Raw genomic sequence first — 22782 nt, 5'->3', positions numbered from 1 at the left:
ACCAGTTTAATTGTTCCTGCTTTTTTTTTTTTTCAAAACGGAATATTTGCACTTGCCTGAAGAGCAGCCGATGGGAATATTTTGTGGCGTGCCCCTTCTCAGCAAGCTCACGAGCTCTGCCGGGGTCTGCGCCGAGGCTACCCAAGCGTGGCTGGGCAGGAGCCGGTGCCGGTGTGCAGCATCCCACGGGCGGCCAGCTGGGCGCAGGGCGCTGTACAGGCAAGCCCACGCGCTCCATTCCTGAAAATGTAGTTAACAGGCACCCCTGAAAATGTAGTTAACAGGCACCCAGTTCAGTGGCTTTTTCGGTTTTGCATGATTGCTGTTTTGTAAGGACCATATATATTTATACCAGCTGCGTAACTTGAATGTATGTGATCGGCACAGGGTTAGGGAACATCGTGCATAAAATGTGTTATGTACCACAGGGTTAGAGAGCATGGTACATAACAATAATTGTCTTTTTCACAGTTGTTTAACTCCTCAGGTGTGGAGGGCATGGGTGTCTGAGCAGTGCACATCTCACACACTTTCTAAGCATATTCCTGCTTGCCTGAGGACAGCGTTAAGCATTTCTAACTTTGCCAAGCCTTGGTGTCTGGCTCAGTGCAGCGTCCTCCAGGTGAGCAGAAGGACGATGGTCAAAGAGCACATTTGGGTGACCCTGGAGGGGAAGGGGCTGGGCAGCATGAACCGAGGAGCACGATTCTTGCTTCCTACACCACAGAACTAAAGGCTTGGGTTTGTTGTGCCACATAACTCATCATAGCAGGGGTGCCAGACTGACCTGAAAGCTGGGCTGCAGTTTATTAAGGAAGCCAGTTGAGCTCATCTTAATAGCTTTGAAGCAGGAAAAGTGGCCAGGGATGGTTGGTTTGACTGCAGACAGAGGGAGGTCTCACCCCTGCCACTGAAGGCAGGTTGCCAGTGGCCAGGGGAGTGTAAGGCACAAAGTGAATAATGTGGTTAAGTCCATCGCTGCAAGACTTTTCCTTGGCAGAGGAGCTTGTAGCTGAGCAGAAATGATCCCATCAGCCCTACATGCCATCTCTACAGGATACAGCTGAGACAAACTGGGGGGGGAGCAGGAGAGCTTGCCCTGCTCCTCATGTTGTACATACGAAAGTCTTCAGTGTTCATGGTTTTCCATCTGTTGCCTTTTGCCCATCCTAGCGTGGCAATGTGTGGTGCTCCTTCATCTCCAGCTGCTTGGTGGTAGCAGGTCTGGGGGCAGCTTCTCCCCACTTCAGTACCACCAACCACCACTTGCCTCTCGGACCTTGGAGCAGCCTCCATCACCTCCTCAGGAGCGCGACACCCTCTCTATAAGAGAGGCTGATGTGCAAACCAGGGCTCGGTGCAGCTGCAGGGACAGGTTCACAGCACAGTGCTTCACAAGCTCCAGGGCTGAAAATGTGAGATTTGTGCCAGTGGGATGGAGGAGTCGCTGTCCCCTTCTAGCAGGTGCATCAAGGTTTGAAAGGAGTTTGAAGCATTATTTTAGGGGTGCCTGGATCCCGGGGAACTTCTTTTCCTTTGAGACTTGTCTCCTTAGCTGCTTCTCTAGCAGCTCAAACAGTTCCTAGAGAAAGTCCTTAAACTCTTAAAATATTGATTTCTGAAATATCTGGCTCCTCCTGAATGCCAGATACTCTTTTTTTAGCCAAGTCCTTGGGAGACTTAATGAGTACTTTCCTCACCTTTGTTAATCCTGTTCAGATCGATAGGCACTCTACAGGGGGAGAGGTATTTGTGCTGATATTGGATAGCAGCTGCCCGTCACTGCTGGTGATGGCAGGTGGTGGTTTCTTCATCATGCCCCTCATGATTAGGAGTTCCTGTACAATTATATGACCATTTTTTTCTGGGAATATTTCCCTCTACGTAGGATGGCAGATGGTAACATGACCTAGAGTTTGGTCTTTTCTGATTTTGCCTTTGGGCTCTCTTTCCCTCAACAAGCTGAGCACGAGTCGTTTCAAACAGTAGCGTGGTACACCCTTGCAAATACAATATGTTTGTCTGTGGTGGGCCGGGGGCTCAGCCCAACTAGTCTGAGCAGAACTGGGGTCCCCGGGTCCCTGCCTGAGCTCTGCCTGTGTGGGTACCACCATGGGATGCAGGTGTGAGGAGAGCTGTGGACTGGGGACGGGCAAGAGCCCCGTCCCCACTGAGCGCATCCCTGCTCCGTCGTCTAGAGCCGGCGTGGGCAGCCTGCTGTAAGATGAAGAGATGAAGCTGCTGCCTGCCAGCACAGCACGCACGTGTCCCTACGCGGGACGCAGGTTGCTAGAGAGCCCAGGCAGACCCAAAGGAGAGATTTAGCTCCTCGCCAGGGCGTGCGGTGGCATAGAGCCAGCCCTGAAGAAGTTGGAAGGGGCCCATCTCTGTGTCTGGGCTGCAGGTGAGGTTGAGGCTGGGGACACACACGCCTGCCCGGGCTCACAGGGTCAGCGGGAGCAGAACTGTGGAGCGCTTGCTTAGCCTTTATTTAATTCAGTGTCCAGTGCAGGTGGAGGATCTGACTCTGCTTGTCCTTAGTTTGCAAATGTGATTGTTGCCCTTCACCCGAAGGGCTGCTCAGAGCCCTTGAACCTGCAGTGAAACTCCTCGGTAAGCGAGCTCTGGGGCCAGAGACGTGACCATACTGTGAAACCTCAGCCTTCCTCTCCTGTCATGTACCACCTCTTACGTTGGAGGGGAAAAAAAAAAAGAAGAAACGGAAAGAAAGGAGAATGAGAAAGATGTGCCGAGCCCTTCTGTAGAGGCAGGGGAAGAGACAGGTGATCAGCATGGGGTACCATATCTGTATCTGCAGCGCTGCGCCGTTCCTCTCCTCTCCAAGCCACCGGGTGCCGGGGCTGTCTGTCTGTCCGTCCGTCCATCCGTGGGGTGCGCAGGCTGTCTGGGTGGAAGGGCTCTGCGCCACCTGAATGGCTGCACAGCGGCTCATCTGTCACTGAACTTCCCCGGCGCCGTGGCAAAGGAAATATGCTGCAGCAGGCTGGAAACCTGTAAACATATGGGCACTAACAACAGATTAAGTGAGTGATTTAGTCTAAGGGGCTTGGTAGATTACCATAAAATGTATCTTAATTAGAAAAGCAATCAAACTTGCAGAGTCAACGAGGATGAAACGTCCCTGTTGGCAACAGTGAGCGGTCTGTCCCTCACGCCAGGGGATGGGGATGGCGATGGACGTATCTCATGCCCACTTTGGGGGGGTTTGCTGTGGTTTGCCCAATCCAGCTATGGGCGGAGGGTACCCTCATGCTGGATTATTTGTTCTTTGAGCCATGAGACCATTCCGCGAGCTGCTCAGAATGAGACTGATGGTGAACTCAGACGCCTTTAACAGCATTAACAAACCAGAAGCTGCTGAAGGTGAAAGAACAGAGCATTTGCACATTTTCCTTAAAACTGTGTGCAATTACCCAAAGATATATTTGAGTGTTTGCCATGTATAGCACAGCTAGTCCCAGATAAAGGATTGGGGCTTCTAAGTGCTACCATAACACAAATAATTGATAAGTCTATCTCCCTCGCTATGTCCTCATCTTTTTAGTGAGCGTGGCCATAATTAGCTTTCACCTGATTCTGAATTTACAGCATGTTCAGTTGCTTTTTTCATTCTGCTTGTGTTTTCTTTGCTTCCTTATTTTATTGGCCCTGGTTTTATTCCACAGGCCTGAATCTACAGATAAAAAAAAGCTAGATAATCATCTCCAGCAGTGCAGATATAAAGATTTTGCAACAGCAAAAAACATACTGATGCATTATTGGTTTTGTACAAGTGCCTGCTTTTTTGCGGGGTCTGGGAGGATTTGAAGTACATTGGGAAGTGGCACAGAAGATGTACAGCAGCTGCTAGCAGCTGAGAGAAAGGAAAGGATGCCTGGTTATTTCAGAATTAAGTGTTTTGAACCATGAAGGAAATGGAGAACATTCAGGCAAGGCTTTTGCCAAGTTTTTTTTGTTATCTTTTTTGTCTTTAGAAGCAGGTATGGCTGCAGATTTCAGGGAATGCAAATGAAAGGGCATGAAAAAAAAAGAGGTAGGCAAGAGGTGTGAAGGAGCACAGTAAGGGGGAGGATGCAGAGGAAACAGGACAACTTAAGCTGTCCAGATGAAGTGTGTCGAGAGCTAGTGAGATAAGGAATATTTTTTTATTTCAATTTAAGGACACTGTTATTAGCATTTCCTAAAAATATTCATGTTTAGGTGTTGCTTTTTATGATTAAGTGTGGGGAAGGAGAGCAATGCCATCTCTGGGGACAGAGTGTAAGAGGAGTGGAGGAAAAGAAGAGGAAAGAGGGGGTTTAATTTTAAAAATGTTTCTTGCTCAAAATGTTCCCTGTGAATTCCCAGCGCTCAGCAAAGCAAACGTTCATTTATAGCCCATCATTTTAATTATTAGAAAAGAAATTATTTTTACCATGTGGGCTGATAGTTAGCCAGGAGCAAATTCTTCTTCCAGCCTTTTACACAGAGGCGGGTGCTGTGGTTGGAGCCAGGTCCAGTGGAATTTTCCATCCAAAACTGGTTTGAGATGAGCCAACGGGTCCCACGTTTGGGTCCCACCTGCACGGGACACCAGGCAGAGCTCTGGGACGGAGGGCTCGAGCCATCTTCCATCGTAAAAGGTGCCACGGCGAGGCTGCGTCTGGAGCAAGAAGGGGACATCTGCGATGGTTGGATTAATGAAGGACACCCTTAATGGGCCTCAGTGGCCAGGGCTGGGTGGTCCCTGGAGGGCTTTGCAGACATACCGCCTAGAAAACCAGCCGTGCTTTGCCAAAAGCAGAGCCTTGGTTCCCAGTGGTCCTGCTCATATGAGCGTTGTGGGGCTGAAAAAAAAGGAAAAAAATGCCCAGACATCATCTGAAAGATTGCTGCTGGGTGTGTAAGGGGGGTTGGAGGCCCCATTGCTTTGCAATTTGAAAGCGGTCTCAAATTCTCGCGGGACAAGGCTGTTGCGCCAGGTTATTAATCCCAAGGGTTTTCTGGATTCCTTCCCAAGCGAAATAATTTTCACCCATTTCCTTAAATCTGCTCGAGAAAGGAGCCAGAGCTGAATGCAGGCAGGCGTGCGTGCGGGTCGGGTGGAGGTGAGTGGAGAGGCAGCAGATGACACCAAATAGCTACACAGCAGCACGGGGAGCCGAGAGGAAGCTACTAATGGCCTCTGATGAGCACGAACGTGATAATAATGAGGTTAATGCCCTTTCATTCACCCAGAAACATCTTAGAGAACGTATAATCCCTGCTAGTCAATGGGCAATCGTTAGGTCATAAATAATACAGTGTGATTGAAGGACAGGAGCCTTTCCTGTAATAATCATTTTCAGCCGATGCTGACCCAGGGAGGGTTTTGTTGCAGCCCCCACGCTGTGCTGCGCAGCGGGGACGGAGCTGCCGGAGCATTTTCTGGTCAGAGGAGTGCTCCCACCTCTCGTTTCTGCTGAGTGCATCTGTCATCAGAGCAGGAAAATGCTCCACTGGAGCCCAGGTCTGCCAGGTAGTGCTGGGAAAGAGGAGCTGAAGCTAATGGAAAGAACAAAAACGCGAATTAGATAAGGAGGCAGTTACAGCAGCCGTCAGACGATGCTACCAGGGGCCTCAACCCACCCAGCAGTGCCTGGTGGTGATGCTGGGATTGCTGGGGATGGGGCTGGGCTTCCCAGCTGGGAGAGGTGCCTTATCCCAGCCCAGGGGCAGACGGTACGTGCATTGTGTACAACACTGCTTTTGCAAGCTGGGTTTGCGGTGCCCTGCCATCCAGTGCTGCGGCGGAGGAGATACGGGGTGGTCTTGGTCATCGTTGAGCCCCTGAGGCTGTATCGACCATCAGGGGTTTAGCGACATTAAGTCCAGGGGCACTTTCCCTTCTCAGAGTGCTTCCCATGTGTGGATATCGCTCAGCCGTAATGTAAATCCCTGTGTTTATTAGAGGGAGTAAATCCTACTTAGTAATAACTTGGATCATGCTCTGTATGCATTTCTGTTAGATCGTGGGCCATTTTGAACTCAGATGCTTTTACATCCACCAAGTGAGCAAGGAAACGAGCAACCGTCCAACCTTTTTTGTTTTATAATTAAATGTTTACACTTGTTACACAATAAATCCCATATAATCAGCCTGTAAAGCCTGCACAAAACCTGTGTTTTCAAGAGGGAGCAGGAACCAAATTAGATTTATGCGTGAACCTGCATGTCTGCTGGGTTGCTGAACCTTACCTGTTCGTAAGATAAGAATTAACATCACCTGTTAGAAAACCTCTCCTTTACCTGACCATGGCTTTCCTCGCTTTTTCCCTGTGGTTGTCACAGGTGGTTGATGCCAAAGCAGCTCATGAGATGATATGGGCACGCGGGGGGGACTCCTGGCATGGGCAAGAGGAAGGGGACCCAGCCCGGGGGTGGCCGCTCTCCTGGGCTGGCACTTGCGATGCTCTGGGCACTGTTGCAATGTGGATCCTGGTAGCGACCACCACAGTTGTCTTTTTTTACCAGCAGTCTAGGACTGGAAAAGTTTCCAGGCCCAAAAAGGCGCGCACGTCTCTGCTGAAGTGATATATGTCACAACATGAGTTATTCAGGGATCGTATGTACAAATCTAAACAAATCTGTCCAACTTGTGCTCCCACCTCCTTAAAAGAAGAGGGTACAAACGTGGAGTTGTGGAGACTGCAGAGGGAGAGCTGTAGCTTCCAGACTGCTCTACAGCCGTGGGGGAGAAAGGGCTGCAGGCTGTGAATGCAGCAAAAGTACTGCTCTGTGATACGTCCCAAATGAGGCAGTGTACACCCAGTAATTACCCCAGGTCCCTGTAAATCTGTCTGCAGCAAGTATTGGTGTATTTTGTTTCATGGAAGACTCGTTGCCAATCTGTCAATGTCCACGTGCAGAAAGCAATTTATACAATAAATAGAAAACCCCAAACCTCAGGTCCTTGTAAACGTCTTCAATTATCTCAAACCTTTGACAAATGGTTAGAGGGGCTGGAAGAGCTTAGCATCTCTGCCCTGCTTGTGTAAGTAGCTTTGTCCTCTGACAACTTTTCATTTCATAGAGTCCAAGAAGAGACGCTCTAAATATGTCTTTATTTTCTGCTTGTTAACTCTTCCATGCATGCTGCCAACCTTAGCATTAGCTTTCAACTTTGTGGCTGACCCATTAAATACTGGATGAAACACATCTCATCAGCTTGCATTACATTTTGAACTTAATAAATAGGAAAGGCATTACACAGATTCTGTCTGGCCATCTGGAGGAACAATGTTCTTTACCTCAACGAATGGCTATCTAATCCTCTCATATACAGTTGGGTTTTATTCTATTAAAATATAATGAGAAAAGACTACCATACCATTATGTGGTGGAGCTAAATGGGATTTTTAGAATAATCAATGGAAGATGAATAAAAAAGATAAAGATTTTCTTCAAAGAAAAAGAGAGAAAATTGTCTCCTTGGGATTAAAGTATTGTAGAACCAAATTATTATAACATGATCTTTACTAACTAAAAATACCCCAATTTCATTTCCATAAATCTTTCCATTAGGAGTCGAATTAAGTATATTTTTTTTGCTTTAAAAATGCGAAGCATTAAATGAAATGCTGTGCTTTAAACAGAGGATGCTGCAACATTCCTGCCCACTGTGGGGTCAGGTGTTTCCATCCAGCTGGTGGCATCGAGGGCTGCTCTCTGCGGGGTGCCCTAAAATGCCAAACAGGGGTTTGCTGCTGGAAATGCCCCGGCGAAGACCTCAGCCAAGCGGGGAGGTCCTGGAGCAGGTTGGTCTCCTCCAGGTGGGTGGCAGTGGCTGGGGACGTGGTGGCTCACGCTGCGTGGGTCCCGCCGGCCTCGGAGGCTGCTGGAGAGCTCCATGTTTTCCAGCAAGAGCCGTACTTGCCACATGGCATGCATAAGAAAGGGCCTCATTTACTTAGCTCAGTGTAAAGCCATACAAAATTGTTGATGCAAGGATTTCAGGACATGGTTTAGTGGGCATGGCTGATGGTTGGACTCGATGATCTTGAAGGTCTTTTCCAACCTAAATGATTCTATGATTCTATGATTCTGTTTTCCTCCAACGCAACTGTAGTTGCATTTCCATTCCCCTTTGGTGGAAACGTTAAGTCTGAGAGCCAAGTGAAAGCTATGAGGTGCTTTGTGTGAGATCTAGACAGGTTGTATGTCCCCAGCTCCACCAAAAGCCCCTTCCCAGCTGCCACCACATCCTGGAGGTGCCCGTGGTCTGCAAGTGCCTCCTGGTATGGGACAGTCACTTGAGTGGTCCTTCTGTGCTAAAACTGAGGCACCGCTGAGGTCGATGTTTGGGCAGACGTACAATGTTCCCCAGACGGGGCATATGTGGTTCTTCAAGCCCCAAACTCCAAGATGTTCCCTCATCCCTGCGCTTTCTCCTCCTTGCAGACCAGGTCTGGGCAGGCATGGGATCGTTCTTTGCAATGCTGCTGTTTATTTTTAAGGGGACACACTAAATCCCAGCAATTAGTGAACGATTGCTTTAGGGTTTATTTCTCAGCAGGAGCAGAATATATTTCAGCTTTCTCCCTGTATAGCTGCTGGAGGAAAATGACTCCTGCTAGTCATCGCCTACCCCCCCAGCGCTGCGTTGGCTGCGATGCCATCCACCTCCAATTCATCAACCAGTCAAGTTGATATAATTAGGAATCCCAAAGTCAATAATCTGATAATCTCCAGTGCACAAAGGCTTGTATGTAGGAGAAGTGATTCCAGGAAGTCTGCAGCTCAGATCCGTGCAGGAAAAATGCCAGATTTTAAAAAAGAAACAGGCAGAGACCTGGAGGAGAGAGTGCTTCCTAATCCTTCACTGGTGACATATTTTGGGCCATCAGCTCTGCAGTAAATGTTTTCCCGTACAGTCATTTAGTGCCTTTGAACCTTCCCTTTACAGTCTTAATAATAATGTTCAATTACTGGTTCTGCTCTATAAATAAATAATCTCAGTTTTAACAAGACGCTTTGCTGGGTGAGCGATGCTGGCAGGGGGGGACGTCTCCGGGGCCCCCGGAGCGGCGCGCTCCCTCCCTGCTCTCACGTGTGCTGTTGGCCACAGCGAGCGGCAGAAAGTGTAAAGCAGTATAACGTTTGGCAAACGTTTTGCAGTCTCTTTATTATGGCGATCAGGAGAAAGGGAAGCCTTACATCCAGAAATGATGCCGGAAAAATATGTCTTTGTAAAACACTTTGAACGTGTGAAATGCCTAATAAAAGAGTAGGCGTTTCAAATATTTCAGGTTGCTCTTTGACTGTGTCAGGGTTTCCCTTGGCTTTCCAGTGTTAGGGCAGGAGTGGGGAGCCAGGGGGACTTCTCTGGGAAAGCATCCAGCAGGTTCATTCCCATTTTCCTCCCTCAACCCCAAGTAAAAATGTTGAAGACCAACCCACGTAGTGAGCTTCATGTCCCTTGCAGCCTGTTTTTGGCCACCACAGCTCCAGGCAAGGCAGACACAGTTTCTTTTTAAGATCTTGCCATCCTGGAGGAGTCACTGAGGACCGCTCAGGCAGAGCGAGGGTCTCCCCATTGCACCAGGATGGATTTGGGATGCATCCCCAGAGTGGCTCTTTCTCGTCTGCCAGCGAGCTGCCAAAGGCTGCTGCATGGGGCAGACGTGCTCCTGGAAAAAGCAGGTGTCTTATATAAAAGTTTCATCAATTTTAAATGACAGTGTTATCTTCCTAACGGGATGTTTTAGCTTCAACATGCTCTACATAAGCCTTTTAACTCGCCTTGTCAGGAGCCATTCTGTCTTCTGGTGCGCACAGCGAGCCTGTCGCTCAGCAGGCATTGAGGGGAATTGTCGGAAAGCCAAAGTGGAGAAGTGGAGAAGCGATGGGAAATCATCCCATTTCTCCTTTCCACGGCAGGATGAGTGATGTCCGGGGTCGTGCACTGAGGCTCTGCCAACTGTCTAATGCACAGCTGGGACTTCAGCTCCCCCGGGGCATCGCACACCCCGAGCCCCCGGCCACCGAGAACGGCTGGGCTGGAAAATGAGGGGACCAGCCTTGAGTCTGGAGTCTGGATAAATAACAGCTCCTGAATACTGAATTAGAGGATCCACTGCCATCGCGTTGAAGCCTGGCATCAGAAGAAGGAGGGCTTCCAGCTGATCCTGTGAATCAGCTGATGAACATTTTTCTGCCCTGAGCTGGTGTGAGGAGCACGTGCCCTGCTGGAAATTATATTGCTATTTTTTCTCAAAGTGCTAAGGAGCCAACTGATCTTTAAAACATGCTAATCTGACCTGACAGTGAAGGCTGTTTATTATTGCATGATACTGGAATAAATATAATTTCTGTTCATTAAGTTAGACTATGGGATTTACCTGACTCCCTTACAAAAACATACTAGTAGCACAGGCCAAGGCTGCAAGGTCATAGAGGGACTATCCCGTAACAGGAGCAGGGGATGGGGTGTTAATCACCATACAGAAAGGCATTGCGAGCTTCAGAGATGTGCTGCCTTGTTAGAGATTTGTCTGAAACCACGTGGAAGAAGGGTGATCTTCCAGCCGGGCTGGACTGGAGACGGGAGACGTGCATTGGTCCGATCCATGCCGGGGAGCACAAATAATGTCCCTTCCACCCCCTCCCTTCAGTCTATGGCCTCATCGGGGGGGTTGGTAACTGCTTTGATAGCACATATTGAGCGAGCGGGATGCTCGCTTGGGGTGTTATCTCGCATGGAACGTGGACCATTGATCCAGGTTGGGGACAGGCATTTTCCATTTCCCTGCAAGGGTCGAGGTGGGTGTGAAGGCACCGACCTCCCCAGAGCATCGCTGTTGCAGGAGGGACAGGGTGCGCAGGGGACAGGAGCAGCCCGGCACAGCCGCGGCAGCAAAGATTTGCTGCCTCGAGCGCACCGCGTTTCTCCCGACTGCTGCTCCTCCGGGGAAGGCAGACGCAGCACTGACCGTCAGGGCTGAGCCTTGAGAGGCAGCAGCTATGTGATAACCAGAGGTAACTGTGTGCTGGGGAGATTTATCTAATATGAAGGGGAAAAGCAATATGCATGCACACTGCAGATGGGACTAGCGCTGAGTGTGGATTTATAGGCAAAGAGTAAATAGGAACATAGGGAAACGCTTTCCCTTTCTCCATAAACTTTTCAATTTCAGAGAGGCCAGATTCAATAAAATTATCTCACAGATGGAGGTTTTATTGAATCTGGCCCATAAAGCTCCCATTATGGGGTTTACAACTGCCATTTACACAAATCCTGCTATAATAAAATACAGTGGTGTTTACAGCATTCCTGCAACTGCCACAGAATTACAGTGTGCACAAAACACGATGAGTAAATCTTGGCTTATTGCACCAGGCGCTCCACTGACAAAATAAAGCAGCAAAACTTGGGGGGGGGGGGGGGAGGAAAAATCCAGAGGTGGGAGGAGAAAGTTGCTTGGGCGAGAGGAGAATTATGCCTGCTGCTTGGCCAAGATACCCCAGGGAAATGCCACTGATTTACAACCCTCACCCTGCTCTCCTTCAATGCAAAACATAAATATGCTTCCAAAAGGTGCTGCGTGGCCTTGGCACACAGCTGTGGGGACTGGCCGGGCATTACTGGCAGCTGGGCGATCCCAGCCGTCAGCAGCATCTGATCCAGCCACGGCAGAGAGCCAGGCTCGGGTTGGCTGAGGACTTGCTGAAGTTTGGTATAAAAATCTCCAGCTGGGTCCTTTTCCCTTTCCCACCTGCCTTGGGGATGCTGCCTGGGTGCTTGTAGCAGAGTGTGGGCTGAGGAAGGATGGAAAGTGGTGGGCAGCCCTGGTGGGTTGTGGCTGGGGAGGAAGGAGGCTGAAGGGTTTGCTGAATGAGTGAAAGCATCTGAAAAGCTTCTGGTTAAGAGCTCGGCTTGGGGCTAAAGGGTGAGTAAAGGCTAGATCTGAACTGTCTGAGGGACTGAGACTTCAGGTGCCTGAGTGTTCTGTCAGAGATGCTCTCAGCAGGGGAGAGGAAAAACTAGGAACTCTGCAGGAGATCCTTTCTGAGAAGGAATAGCCTGAGCTGTGTTTCTGGGCACGGCTTCATGGCCTTGGTGAATAAACATGGTGGCACACATTTATACTGATTTCCAATACTTGATTAAAGGAGATTCATTTTGATGGCATATCTTTCCTCCGCTTGTCCCCACGCTGAGAGCTGTAGCTGAGAGGTGATGGCTCTTCCTTTATGGCAGGTCTCTCTCACACTGCAGCCTTTCTGTTCCCTCTTTATATATCACTGCATTAATCTTTGTGCCTCCCTATATATCTGCAAAACACTTGCATATGCAACTCCATTAATTAGGCCAGAAAGCAGGTCAGCACTAATCTCTTCTGTTCTCCTTAATATATTGTTTTCTGACATCGCCTCACAAATTAAACTGAGATGATTAATACTGATTTTCAGTGCTGTGCTACATGTAAAGGCAGAAACTTCTTGTATTTACAGAGGAAGTGGCTCATTTAGGATGAAGGAACACTCTTCAAGTTACAGTAGAAACATTTATTTCATGGCACATACTTAAGTCAATTCACGGTAAAGTTCAGCTTTCTATTTTTCAGCAAGCTCAGCATGAAGAATTCATTCAGTCAGAGTTTTTATCAACTTTCCTTATCACTGGGCACCTAAATACCTTTGCAAATCTATCCTGGGTGATATGCCCTGGTCATATTGGAAGTGAGTAGCAGGGTGGCAACTTGCATTATTCTCCTGTTATTCTCCGTGCTCCATCGTGCTCAGCACATCACCTTGCAGCCGGGAGGACTGTCCCACCCCAGTGCTCAGGAGTCACCCTGTAACCTGGCAGTGTCTGGGGAAAAGATGCACATGCAGAGCTGAAGTCCAAGGAGGCTGCTGAAATGCCTGGCTTTGCTCATGCTGTGAATTGGGAGAACTAAGATTAATGACATGTTTTGCAGAGCCTTGTGCACTGAGGACAGGTGGTTTTTTTCCTATTTATTATATTTCTGTATTGCTTTTACTGAATCATTCAGTCTTTATTTTGCTATTACATCTGTTTGCTGTATAATTTTTCAGTGTTCAAGAACATGTTTTCTTTTCCAGATGTGTGCACTGTTTGTTTCTTCTGGATTGCTGACTTTTAGCTTATTTACTTGTGACTAGGATCAGGCATTTACTTGTCATTTCCCATATCTGCCCCACTGTAGATCTCAGAGTAACTCTGTTAAGGCTGATGGAGTTACTTCAGAACTATAGTGCTACAATCAACAAAACCTAACCTGTCCTTTCATTTAAATTACAACTGCATAAATGAACTGTCCCCGCCTCTGCTCAGGGTCTTCCAAGGAAGCCTACATCAATGATGTTTTAAGAAACCTGTGCCTGCTTCCAATTCCTCTGTTTGAACTGTGAATATAAATTTAAATGCTGATGTGTCTCTGGCCTGCACGTGCCCTTCTTCACCTTTTTCTTCTGGAGGATTAAGAAGTGATATGGGTTTGCATCAGAACCACCCAAGCTCTTTGTTCCTGTCCGGTTTGCCTGAGCTTATCCTAAATCTTGATTATTTTTTTCTGTTTTGCTGAGTGTCAGTTTACTGCACCTCTATATCCATCTTGGGTTATGGTAGTAATTTAGGAACAGTAATAAAAAAATTATTGTGGGGGTTTTTTTTCCAAAAATGGAAGAGGGGCAGCACGATTCTGTGTTTTGCCATATAATGGGATGGCAGCCACATGAATTGTCTTGGTCTACTATTGCTACTCCTGGTTGTTCCATATAAATACTGCCACCAGTGTTTTATTTGGGTTAAGACTGAGTCATTATGCTCAGTCAATATTCATGCTTCTCTTCTTGTCCAAGCTTGCCTGTCAGTGGGGTGATTTAAATAGCTGCCTGGGTTGCGAATCCCAAATGGGGTTCAAGACAGGAGGGGAGGGCTGAGATGCCTGGCACAGACAAATGGTGATGTCTCTGTCTATGCGTGGCAGCAGAGCTTCACGTTTTGTGGTTCTTTGTATTTGCATTCAGGAAGGGCGCAGGAGTAATGCATGGCAATGCTTTGAATGCACGGAGTGATGGATAACCTGACCCGAGGGGGCCGGTGCTGCAGCGAGAGCTGCTGCATGGATCTGCTTGTGGTGGTTGCTGAAACGAAATAAAATAAAAATGTTGTTTGTTTTTGACAGCTTTTTGCAATCTTTGCATTTGCAACATGCGGTGGGTACTCTGGAGGACTGCGCCTCAGTGTGGACTGTGCAAACAAGTCAGAGAGTGACCTCAACATTGACATAGCCTTTGCCTACCCCTTCAGGTAACCCCGTTTGGTTCGTGGCGGTTCGTTTGCAGGGAGGCAGGCATTCGGGGGCTGATGCGAAGCCCGTTTTCGGCGGGGTTTCCCATCATTTATAGCAGCTCTCGATTAAGCACCAGTCTGGGGCTCCCGGATTCTCCTCACGATGCTGTTTAGGCTCTGAGTGTGCAGGGGGGATGAATCTGGCTAGACCTGGTGTAGATGGGGCTGCGGGAACTGCTGGGGAATGGGAGCTCAGCAAAGGAGGAGAGAGCAGCTGTGGGCATGCAGAGCCCTGTAAAGGCCAGGGCAGCTCAGGGAGTGGAAAGTGGCAGGTGAGGAAAAAGAACAAAACCACCCCAAGAAAAAAATGGGGATAAAGAATCCATTAACTGTAGTGTAGCCATTGACTAAGCTGGAAATGAGGGAGGATTCCCAACTGTTGGAGTAGCAAGGATCTGGAAGAGCTACTCCGTGGGGAAGGGGAAGCAAAAGACAAAAATTTGAACCATAATTCTGAAATGCTTTTGAAAATTCTACTAATTGCCTGTCTGCATCTCTTGGTGCCTGAATACTTTAAACCTTGGAACCTAGAGACTTAGGAAAACAGATTTTATGTTGTTTAAGTACATCTGAAAGTTGTAGTGAGTTAACTATGTATACATAAAGAAAAAATGTTCATGCCATTTAGGACCCTGCTTCAAAAGAACATCCACAGTCTTCTGTTTTTAAAGATGTCAAGTCCACTCTAGAAACCTTTCACTTCTGTATAAGAGATTTCTTTAAGGAATTGAGATGATTAAGAGAAGAATGCATAATCCAATCTCAAGTCTAGTACACTATGACTCTAAAAATTATTTTGCTTCCTTGGGAAATCACATGCTGTTTTGCTTATGATTGCTATGCATAGATCAGATGTAATAGCATCTACTTCTTTAACATGTTCTAAAATATAGCAACTTCCAAACACTGGAAACTGAATTTGATTCCTTGAACTGTTGTTCTTTCTTGACACACGTTTATAACTCCAAAGGGGCACATTTCCTGGTATTACAAATGTTTATTTTTTGTCTTGAACTTGTCTGCGTTTTCTTTCATTTCGGCTGAGTATGCATGAGATGGGTCCTGAAAATTGAGTTATGTGAATTTGTAATGTGATTCACTTCCAAATAGGTCATTTCTCCAGCATTCATTACAGAATACACCCTACAGTAAAGTGCTTTTAGTTTGCATGATTATAAAATAGTACTTTATGTAAAAAGTTAATAAAATGGAGAGAAGTAGCCAGCAAGTGTCTCCTGCTGTTTTACCAGGCACGTTGACCATCGCTTCCAGAAGGAAGTGGCTGGATCTGCAATTTCCCCACAGTCTTGCTTATTAGAAAACTGGAAATAATTGCTGGGTAACTGTAACATTCCAGCATGTTGGAAAGATGATGCAAATAGGGTTTATTTGCCGAAGGAATCCAACTGAGGCTGTAGCTGGCCCTTGAACTGCCTGTGTGGCTCCCAGCTGTGGATGGGTGCGCTCAGCATGCACAGATAGGGCGTATGGCATGTACAGTGGGATGGCTGGCCACATGGGGTAAATATACCTGTAATTTGCAGGTGAGAAGGGAGATGACTCTTAGCCAACTGGTGTTTTGGGAGAAGCATGAAGATACTTAGGTTTTGTGCAATTTGGAACTTTGCGTGCAAACCTGAGGCACATGGAAAAAGTGTCCAAAGATGTACAGACTGCGTGGGGTAGCAGATGTGTGCCTGGAAAATCTGGCCCAGTGCTACCTGCAGAACTTGGTGTCATTTTACTATTTTATCGAAATATTCCTGTGACTTCCTCCTGAATTTGCATTTCTCCAGTGCTCCTTCCACAGAATGGAAAGAGGATGCTCTAAAAACAGAAGCGAGATTAGTTGGGAAAGGTAACATCTCATATTAGAGCAGTGGGTACCCTTGGAAAAAGCAGGCACATTTTAAGTTCAGGTTTCCCTCATCAAGGCTGTGACCCTGAAGCTCATCTGCGTGCATGGGCATGTAGGCTTTTTGTAGGTAGGATGAATTTCCCACTAGTTGTCTGGCATCCAGGTCTGAATAAGTCCATATTCACGTGGCATTTTCCTTTCAAATGCCTTCAGCGTTCTGATTATTGGCTGACAGCTGGGGGAGGTGTAAGTGCAAGGAGAGATGCTGCCGAGCATCTGACACCACGGTGCTTTTGTGGCTGTCAGCAATGACACTGAAGCAGTCAAATACTGGAGTGCTGTTTTTTATGAGCTGCCCCTTCCAGCATGCCTTGAAATGAAGAAATCCATACAGCCGTGCTACCAGCTGCTTTCATTCCTGTTGCTGTGAGTCTGAGGTTTTGTTTTCTCCTAGAAGTTGAACTGCTAGACCTTGGCTAGTTGATGACTAAGTGTCAAGAGTTTTAAGTAAGTAAACAAAATTGCAAGGTTCAACAGGACAGCTTGGCAAAGCAAGAGGACGCGGATGTTTTGGAAATGAGATTGAAGGAGCCTGAAAATATTCCCATTAAAGCAAGATCAGAACGAGGAGGGGGTTTTCCAGACTGAAAGGCAGGGCATCACACTGGTGACCATATGCTTCTGGGGCCCATCACCTCAGATAAAGAAAGGGAGGATGCAGGGGAGCAAAACCAGTGCTGATGGGGTCTGTGGATGTGTGATTAAAACATACCAGTTGCCAAGCTGACTTCAAACCAGTTATTCATGTAGCCCCAGGCCAATCCTCAATGTGCTGAGGAAGCATTGCACTCCACAGCAGGTAGCTCCAGATGCTCCTGCAAACCAAAGAGCATCTCCATACCCGCTTAATGAAGTTTTTCTCAGCACCAGCCTACAAGCTGCAAAACTCTCCAACAAACAATGTAAATGAATTCAAGAGAAATCATTAGTTCCATCAGACAGGGAGTTTTGAAGGGTACAGTTAAAAAAAAAATCAAGAAAATTAATATTAGTTTAAAGTTACTGTAAGACGATAGTTGTGCTTGGCTCCTGCATTATCTTACTGCTGTTGTAACTCTGGCAGCAGGAACTTGTGGAGCACCAAAAAACACCCCAGAGAAATGCCCTGCATAAGGTGCTTGCTTCTCATTTCTGCCAGAATCACATTCTTTTCCCAGTTTAATTCTGGACCTGGATTCATTTGCCCTTTGAAAAGGGGGAAGTGAGGAAGTATAGGTAAGTACATTAATCAGTAGCCAAAACCATCAGAGTAAACCGGCGAAGTGGTGCTTACGCACGGCCAGGAGAAGTGATCCCTTCAGAGAAAAGCCCGTGTGGTGGGTACCTGTGCGGGGCTAGCGCGGGGAGGCAGAGCCGTCCCCTCTCTGAGTGTACCCCATGCTGGGGCTCCTGCTCTGGGTTTGCGTTACTGGGGTGCAGCAACCGCCGAGGAGTCTTTCCAGTGTGACTGCTGAGTAATTGAACCCAAATCTGGTTCCACCATCTCTCCGGGAATAAGAGGGGTGGTGGATGCTTTTCCATCTACAACCACACCGATTCATTCAAGCTTCCTGCAACCCACATCCGTGACCCTGTAGCCACCCTGTAACGTGCAAAGAAACCTGTAGTCCAAACCCTAATACCCCCCAGCAGCATCTCCTGGAGCTCTGCCACGCTTTTCTACGTATCCTGCCAGACTCGTTCATGTCCAAGCTGATATTCATAAGGCCATTTCAAATAGTTTTGTTTTCCTCTCATTTCTTCTGCCTGATTCTAGTTTCATCACAAAGGATTTCTTTACCTCTTCATGCTTTAAAGCACAACTCAGCCTTTCTTCTGGATACCTGTATATGTATTTCAAAACTTTACAAGTTCAAATATGGAAAAAACTTCTCTGGTCCCACGCTGGCAGTTTTTCTCAGCATTAGGATCTGTGCTGGGTACAGTTATCTGTTGCAAATTTGGCACACATTAGGAAGTTCATCAGCTTGACTCTCACCCCAGTAATGATTCTTTGAGCAGGGAAAAAAAAAAAATCAGCATCTTGGAATTATTTGTTACTCTCGCGGTCCATCACCCTTTCAGATTAGATTTGTCACTCATCCAAGTGCCCTGAAGCAAGATTTGTTTCTGTAGTAAGGGTCCTGGTGAGGGTCCTATTTGTTTATTTTTATTGTTTTCTTCTGATCCCAGCAACATTTTTATCATGTACTTTGCTGTTCATTGGTTTTACTTTGATAGTAAGTGGTTGAATAGTATACCTGCTGTGCACATATTTGTTGCTGGTATTCATAGTTTTAAGGTGCTTTTTAATCAATCCTCCTAAAAGCAATTTTTTTTGGTTGCCAGCTCAGTTGTCAGGCTTGACTTACTGAGTCTGTACTGAAGACTTTTGCTACATAATTGTTCAATGTCACAAACAATGTTTTTCTTGTAACTGGCAGAGTTGTACTGAAATCTTTGGGCTTCTTCAGCTACTGATTTAAATGAAACTTTGCATAGCAGAAGCTCTCTCATGATGCTGTGCTGCACAGACAGGCAGCACACTGTCAGCCAGAGATATTATCTGCTATAATACCATCACCTGCTGCACTGTGGTATCTCACTTCTGCAAATCCCTGTCCTGACCGAGGGAGGAATGCCTTTCTCAATCCCTGGCTGTAGGGCGATGCTGCCCAGGGCAGGGGTGAGCACCAGCAGCGGAGGGGTTGGGCTGCACAGGTCTGCAGTGCGATGGCAAGGGGGGAGCATTTTAATATAATCCCCAAGTGTGCTGTCTGTGAAGTCCTCAGGCAGATCCTGAACTAAAATCTCTTTGCCTTTAGCTTTTGGAGGTGCTTCAGGCCAGCCTACATACACAGGGTATCCCCAAGTTAAACGCTGCATGGGAATTCATTTGGAGTATATCTCACTTTTTCTTGTGGCATTCATCCTGTAAGCTACTTGGAAAATATTGCCCCAGAGGATCCCATGACTAAATTTTAAACACAGTCTCATCTAAGCCAATGGTTAAGGTATGTGCATAGGTGTTGGGAGAATTGAGCCATAGTTACTAGTGGGACAGAATGGGATTGCCTGGTGGTGCTAACGTGAGAGCCTGATGAAAGAATATGCCTGTGCACATCTTTGTATCACAGCAGCGAGCAAAACAAATGTTGTTTTCCATTTTATTTTAAATCACCTATTAGTATCTTTCCAGTGTGCTAGTAAAACTGTCTCTTGAAGTAATCCTTCCGAAGGAAAAGGAAATTGTATTTTATGGGAGCTTTTCATTCACTCTATAAGCATCTTGTTTGAATAAAGACATTCCCATTGAGCATCCTTTAAAGTGTACGCCTCATCTGCATGCGATGGGTAGGCTAGTCTTTCATTTGAAATATGACAGCCAGATCTAAATTGCCTACTTAGAAGCTACAGATGATAATTAAGGAGAAAGCAGCTAACTCTTTGTGCTTTGCAACTATCTTTCTTTGGAAAAAGCCCCTGTTGATATTAGCACATTTCTGTGCCAGACTGTACTAGCCTTTGTTTTTTATTATCCATTTGTAGTAAATCTTGCTTCAGAATTCAGTGAAAAACATTTTGGCCAAAAGATTATAAATGTCTATTATGGCTGGGAGACCAGGAGCTGCTGATAAATAGGAAGTCTTTAACCTAAGTAGTTGCCTGCAATGCTGACTTTCAGGCAAACTATGGCAGGCTTTCCTCTTCCCAGCTGTCTTGGACTGCCATAGCAGTTGAGGGTGGGAGATAGGAAGGAATAAAGTCATCTAGTCACTTAACTCCCTAAAGTTACTGTTTTATTTTGCACGTGTTCATCACACAGAAGATGCCCCTTCTGCAAAGGCAAATTGTGGCCTCATAACACTTCTGAGGGTAGATGGAAGCAAAAGCAAGCCAGCAGAAGTTGCACCAGCTTCAGGTGTGCTCTGTGCCAAAATGTAGATGCCCCAGTTCTCAGGCGGATTTGGCAGAGCTCCCGGGAAGGTGAGAGGTGCTAGTTAAACTCTGCGTGACCCATTCAGGCTTAACGAAGGGAGAAATCTCCATCCTGGAACTCCACCAACGCGGTGCCTTTTGAAAAGCTGTGCTTTTGCACAATCGGGAGTTGCGGGGATGGTCGGGTGAAGTTGAGCAGCGAAGAGCACAAGCTGCATCGTCGCAGCGGTCCCTTCTGGCTCGGCAATCGGTTGGTCCATGAAAGCTGCGTCCATTTAGTCCCTTTTCTTGCCAAACTGTGACCGCCTCATCTAGCACTGCCGATCTGGGGTTAACATCTGAACTGACAAGGAAAGGTGTTCAATAATACATCAGGGAAGCTGGGGGTTTTCATCAATACCCCGATTATATAAACTGGCTCTTTAGGATAGGCACTAAGGGCTCGGTCATGGCTTTAATTATCTTCTTCCACAACAGTTTCAAACCCTGATCTCAGCAGTGCTTTTTATACCTAATGTTGGCCTCTTGTTGAATAGATTTGCCTAACAAGGACTTCTAGGTTTTAACTACTGTGAGCGGAAACTGGAAATGATGCAAGTGAGGAGCCTAATGTTGCATCCTGCTGAGCAAAATTCAGGAAATAAATCCTTCAGGATACAGATATCTCTAATTGTGACACCTTCACAAAAGTCTCTTCATATTTAATGTGACCTAATGGTGCAAAGCAGACTGAAGCATTAAGATGTGTTTTTAACTAGGAAATACAGACGTTATTTTTTTTTCTTAGTTGTGATTCGTACATTCTGGTAATTTATACAGCTGTCCAGAAAACTGCAGCTCCCTTTTTTCAAAATCTTTTTTTTCCCCAGTGGAAACCCAGTAAAAAGATTTTATTCCATAGCGACATGAACGCAAGAACTTTCTGAGCTATTTAAGGTATGGCCCCAGCACATGGCTTCCCTGTCGGTGAGGGCATCAGAGACCTTGGTCAAGTCTCTGTACTGAAGCAAGTCCATAAGCAACCTGAACGAGGAGCTCACGTAGCCAAGCTTGAGCGCTTTAATCAATGAGATATTGCCTTAGTTAGAGCTGTTTGCTCTTACATTGTCTCCTGGGCCAGGGAAAGGGGTTACAGGTCTGCAGAATAAATGTATTTCTTTTTAGCTTTGAATGAACATAGTTTTTAATAGGAAAGAATATTTCACATTTTTGTAACCAGTTCTAGTTGTTATTAGAGAGTGAATGCCATAATTCAGAGCCCTGATACGATTTTTGTTTATTTGTGCATGGCTACAGACTAGTGAAGTAATTAAAATCTGCAAATTGGTGTTGTCCAGTGTCCAGGGTCTTCAAGGACCACACTGGCTTTGGGAATACTGTTTTTAGACCAAGAGGATAGTAGAATAGGAGAAAATGTCTGTGCTTTTGTAATTGGACAGCTGTGGTCTGCAGTAGTGACTGGCTGTTAGAACAATGTACAATTTAATTCCTGTTGTCAGGGAGTTTGATGAAATCATTGCTGATATGATTAAAACAGATAAAAATAAAGATGACTTCCTGGCTTTTCTAGTTTCGAGTGCCTCTTCCTGACCCCAATTACAGTCTCCAAAACGCACTTTGTAGAAGTCTTTGAGATTGGCGACTTGGCCAAATGATGGTTATTACTGCCAGTTTGCACTTTTTTTTGAACTGTGGATAAATGCGAGTATCCTCTTTCCAGCAGTGAGGGACTGGGAGATGCTTCCAGTCACTTGATGCTTTGTTCCTGCATGAGATCTATAGAAAACCACCAGAAATCTGATACAGCCACATCTTCACCTTCTCTTTGAGGCTGACCCTGTGCATGGGGTCCTTAGCACAACCGATGCACTGGGTCCTACGAAGGAGGAGATCATCATCCACAGCCCCCACAATTTGCTAGCTGATCTTAATGGCTTAGCTTCTGTACCAAACTTATCTTGTACACAGCCAAGAAGCCACAGCCCAAGGTTGGCTACATAAGTGGCAAAGTTTTTGCTCATTCACGCCGCTGGTGTGTCGGATGGTGCGCAATGATACGCTGCTTGAGTAGGTGAGAGGAAGAGGTCTGGCTGCCAATATTTGTAAAACTGTAAAGTCCCCAGTCTGTTGCACAGCCAGGGAGAGGCTGGCTGCTCCAGCCAGTAAGCTTGTCACGGGACAGCAGCTCTGCAGACAAGATGACTTTTCCAGATGTTGAGGTCTTCTCAGTTGCCGCTGCCATCGGTGTTCTCCAGCTTCTACTTTGTAGTTTTTAATCCCTTAAAACTTGAAGCAAACACATCCTTGAGTGCTGACCCGGCGCCGTAGAGGAGGCTTGTCTTGCTTTGGAACTCTTCAGAATGCTCAGCTGTTGTCTTCTGTTACGAATGTCCATGCACAAACGTTGCATGAACACAGAGCTCATGGACGCACAGCTGGCTGGGAAGTAAATGGGGAAGGAAAGTGGTAGCAACTTTCTGGAGATGGTGTCTCTGAAGCAGAGAAGGGAGAACACACTGCTGCTTAAATCCTTGTTAAACTGTAGAAGCTTTTCTTTTGGCACGCAAAACAATTGGATTCTTGATGA

The 22782-nt window shown here is 46.6% G+C and overlaps 1 protein-coding gene across 2 annotated transcripts in view; it reads left to right on the top strand.

The window, feature by feature from the left end:
- The window catches only part of SYNPR (synaptoporin), a 111914-nt gene that overhangs the window by 67600 nt on the left and 21532 nt on the right, over nucleotides 1-22782 (top strand). For both annotated transcript variants that reach the window (XM_069811959.1, XM_069811958.1), the window contains one exon: nucleotides 14193-14317. In XM_069811959.1, coding sequence (XP_069668060.1) covers nucleotides 14193-14317 — 125 coding nt within the window. The remainder of the gene's footprint in view (nucleotides 1-14192; nucleotides 14318-22782) is intronic.

The sequence above is a fragment of the Haliaeetus albicilla genome, chromosome 24 (assembly GCF_947461875.1).
Source record: "Haliaeetus albicilla chromosome 24, bHalAlb1.1, whole genome shotgun sequence".
NCBI classification, from domain to species: domain Eukaryota; kingdom Metazoa; phylum Chordata; class Aves; order Accipitriformes; family Accipitridae; genus Haliaeetus; species Haliaeetus albicilla.
The sequence above is the reverse complement of the archived record's forward strand: the minus strand, read 5'-3'. Positions and strand labels throughout refer to the sequence as shown.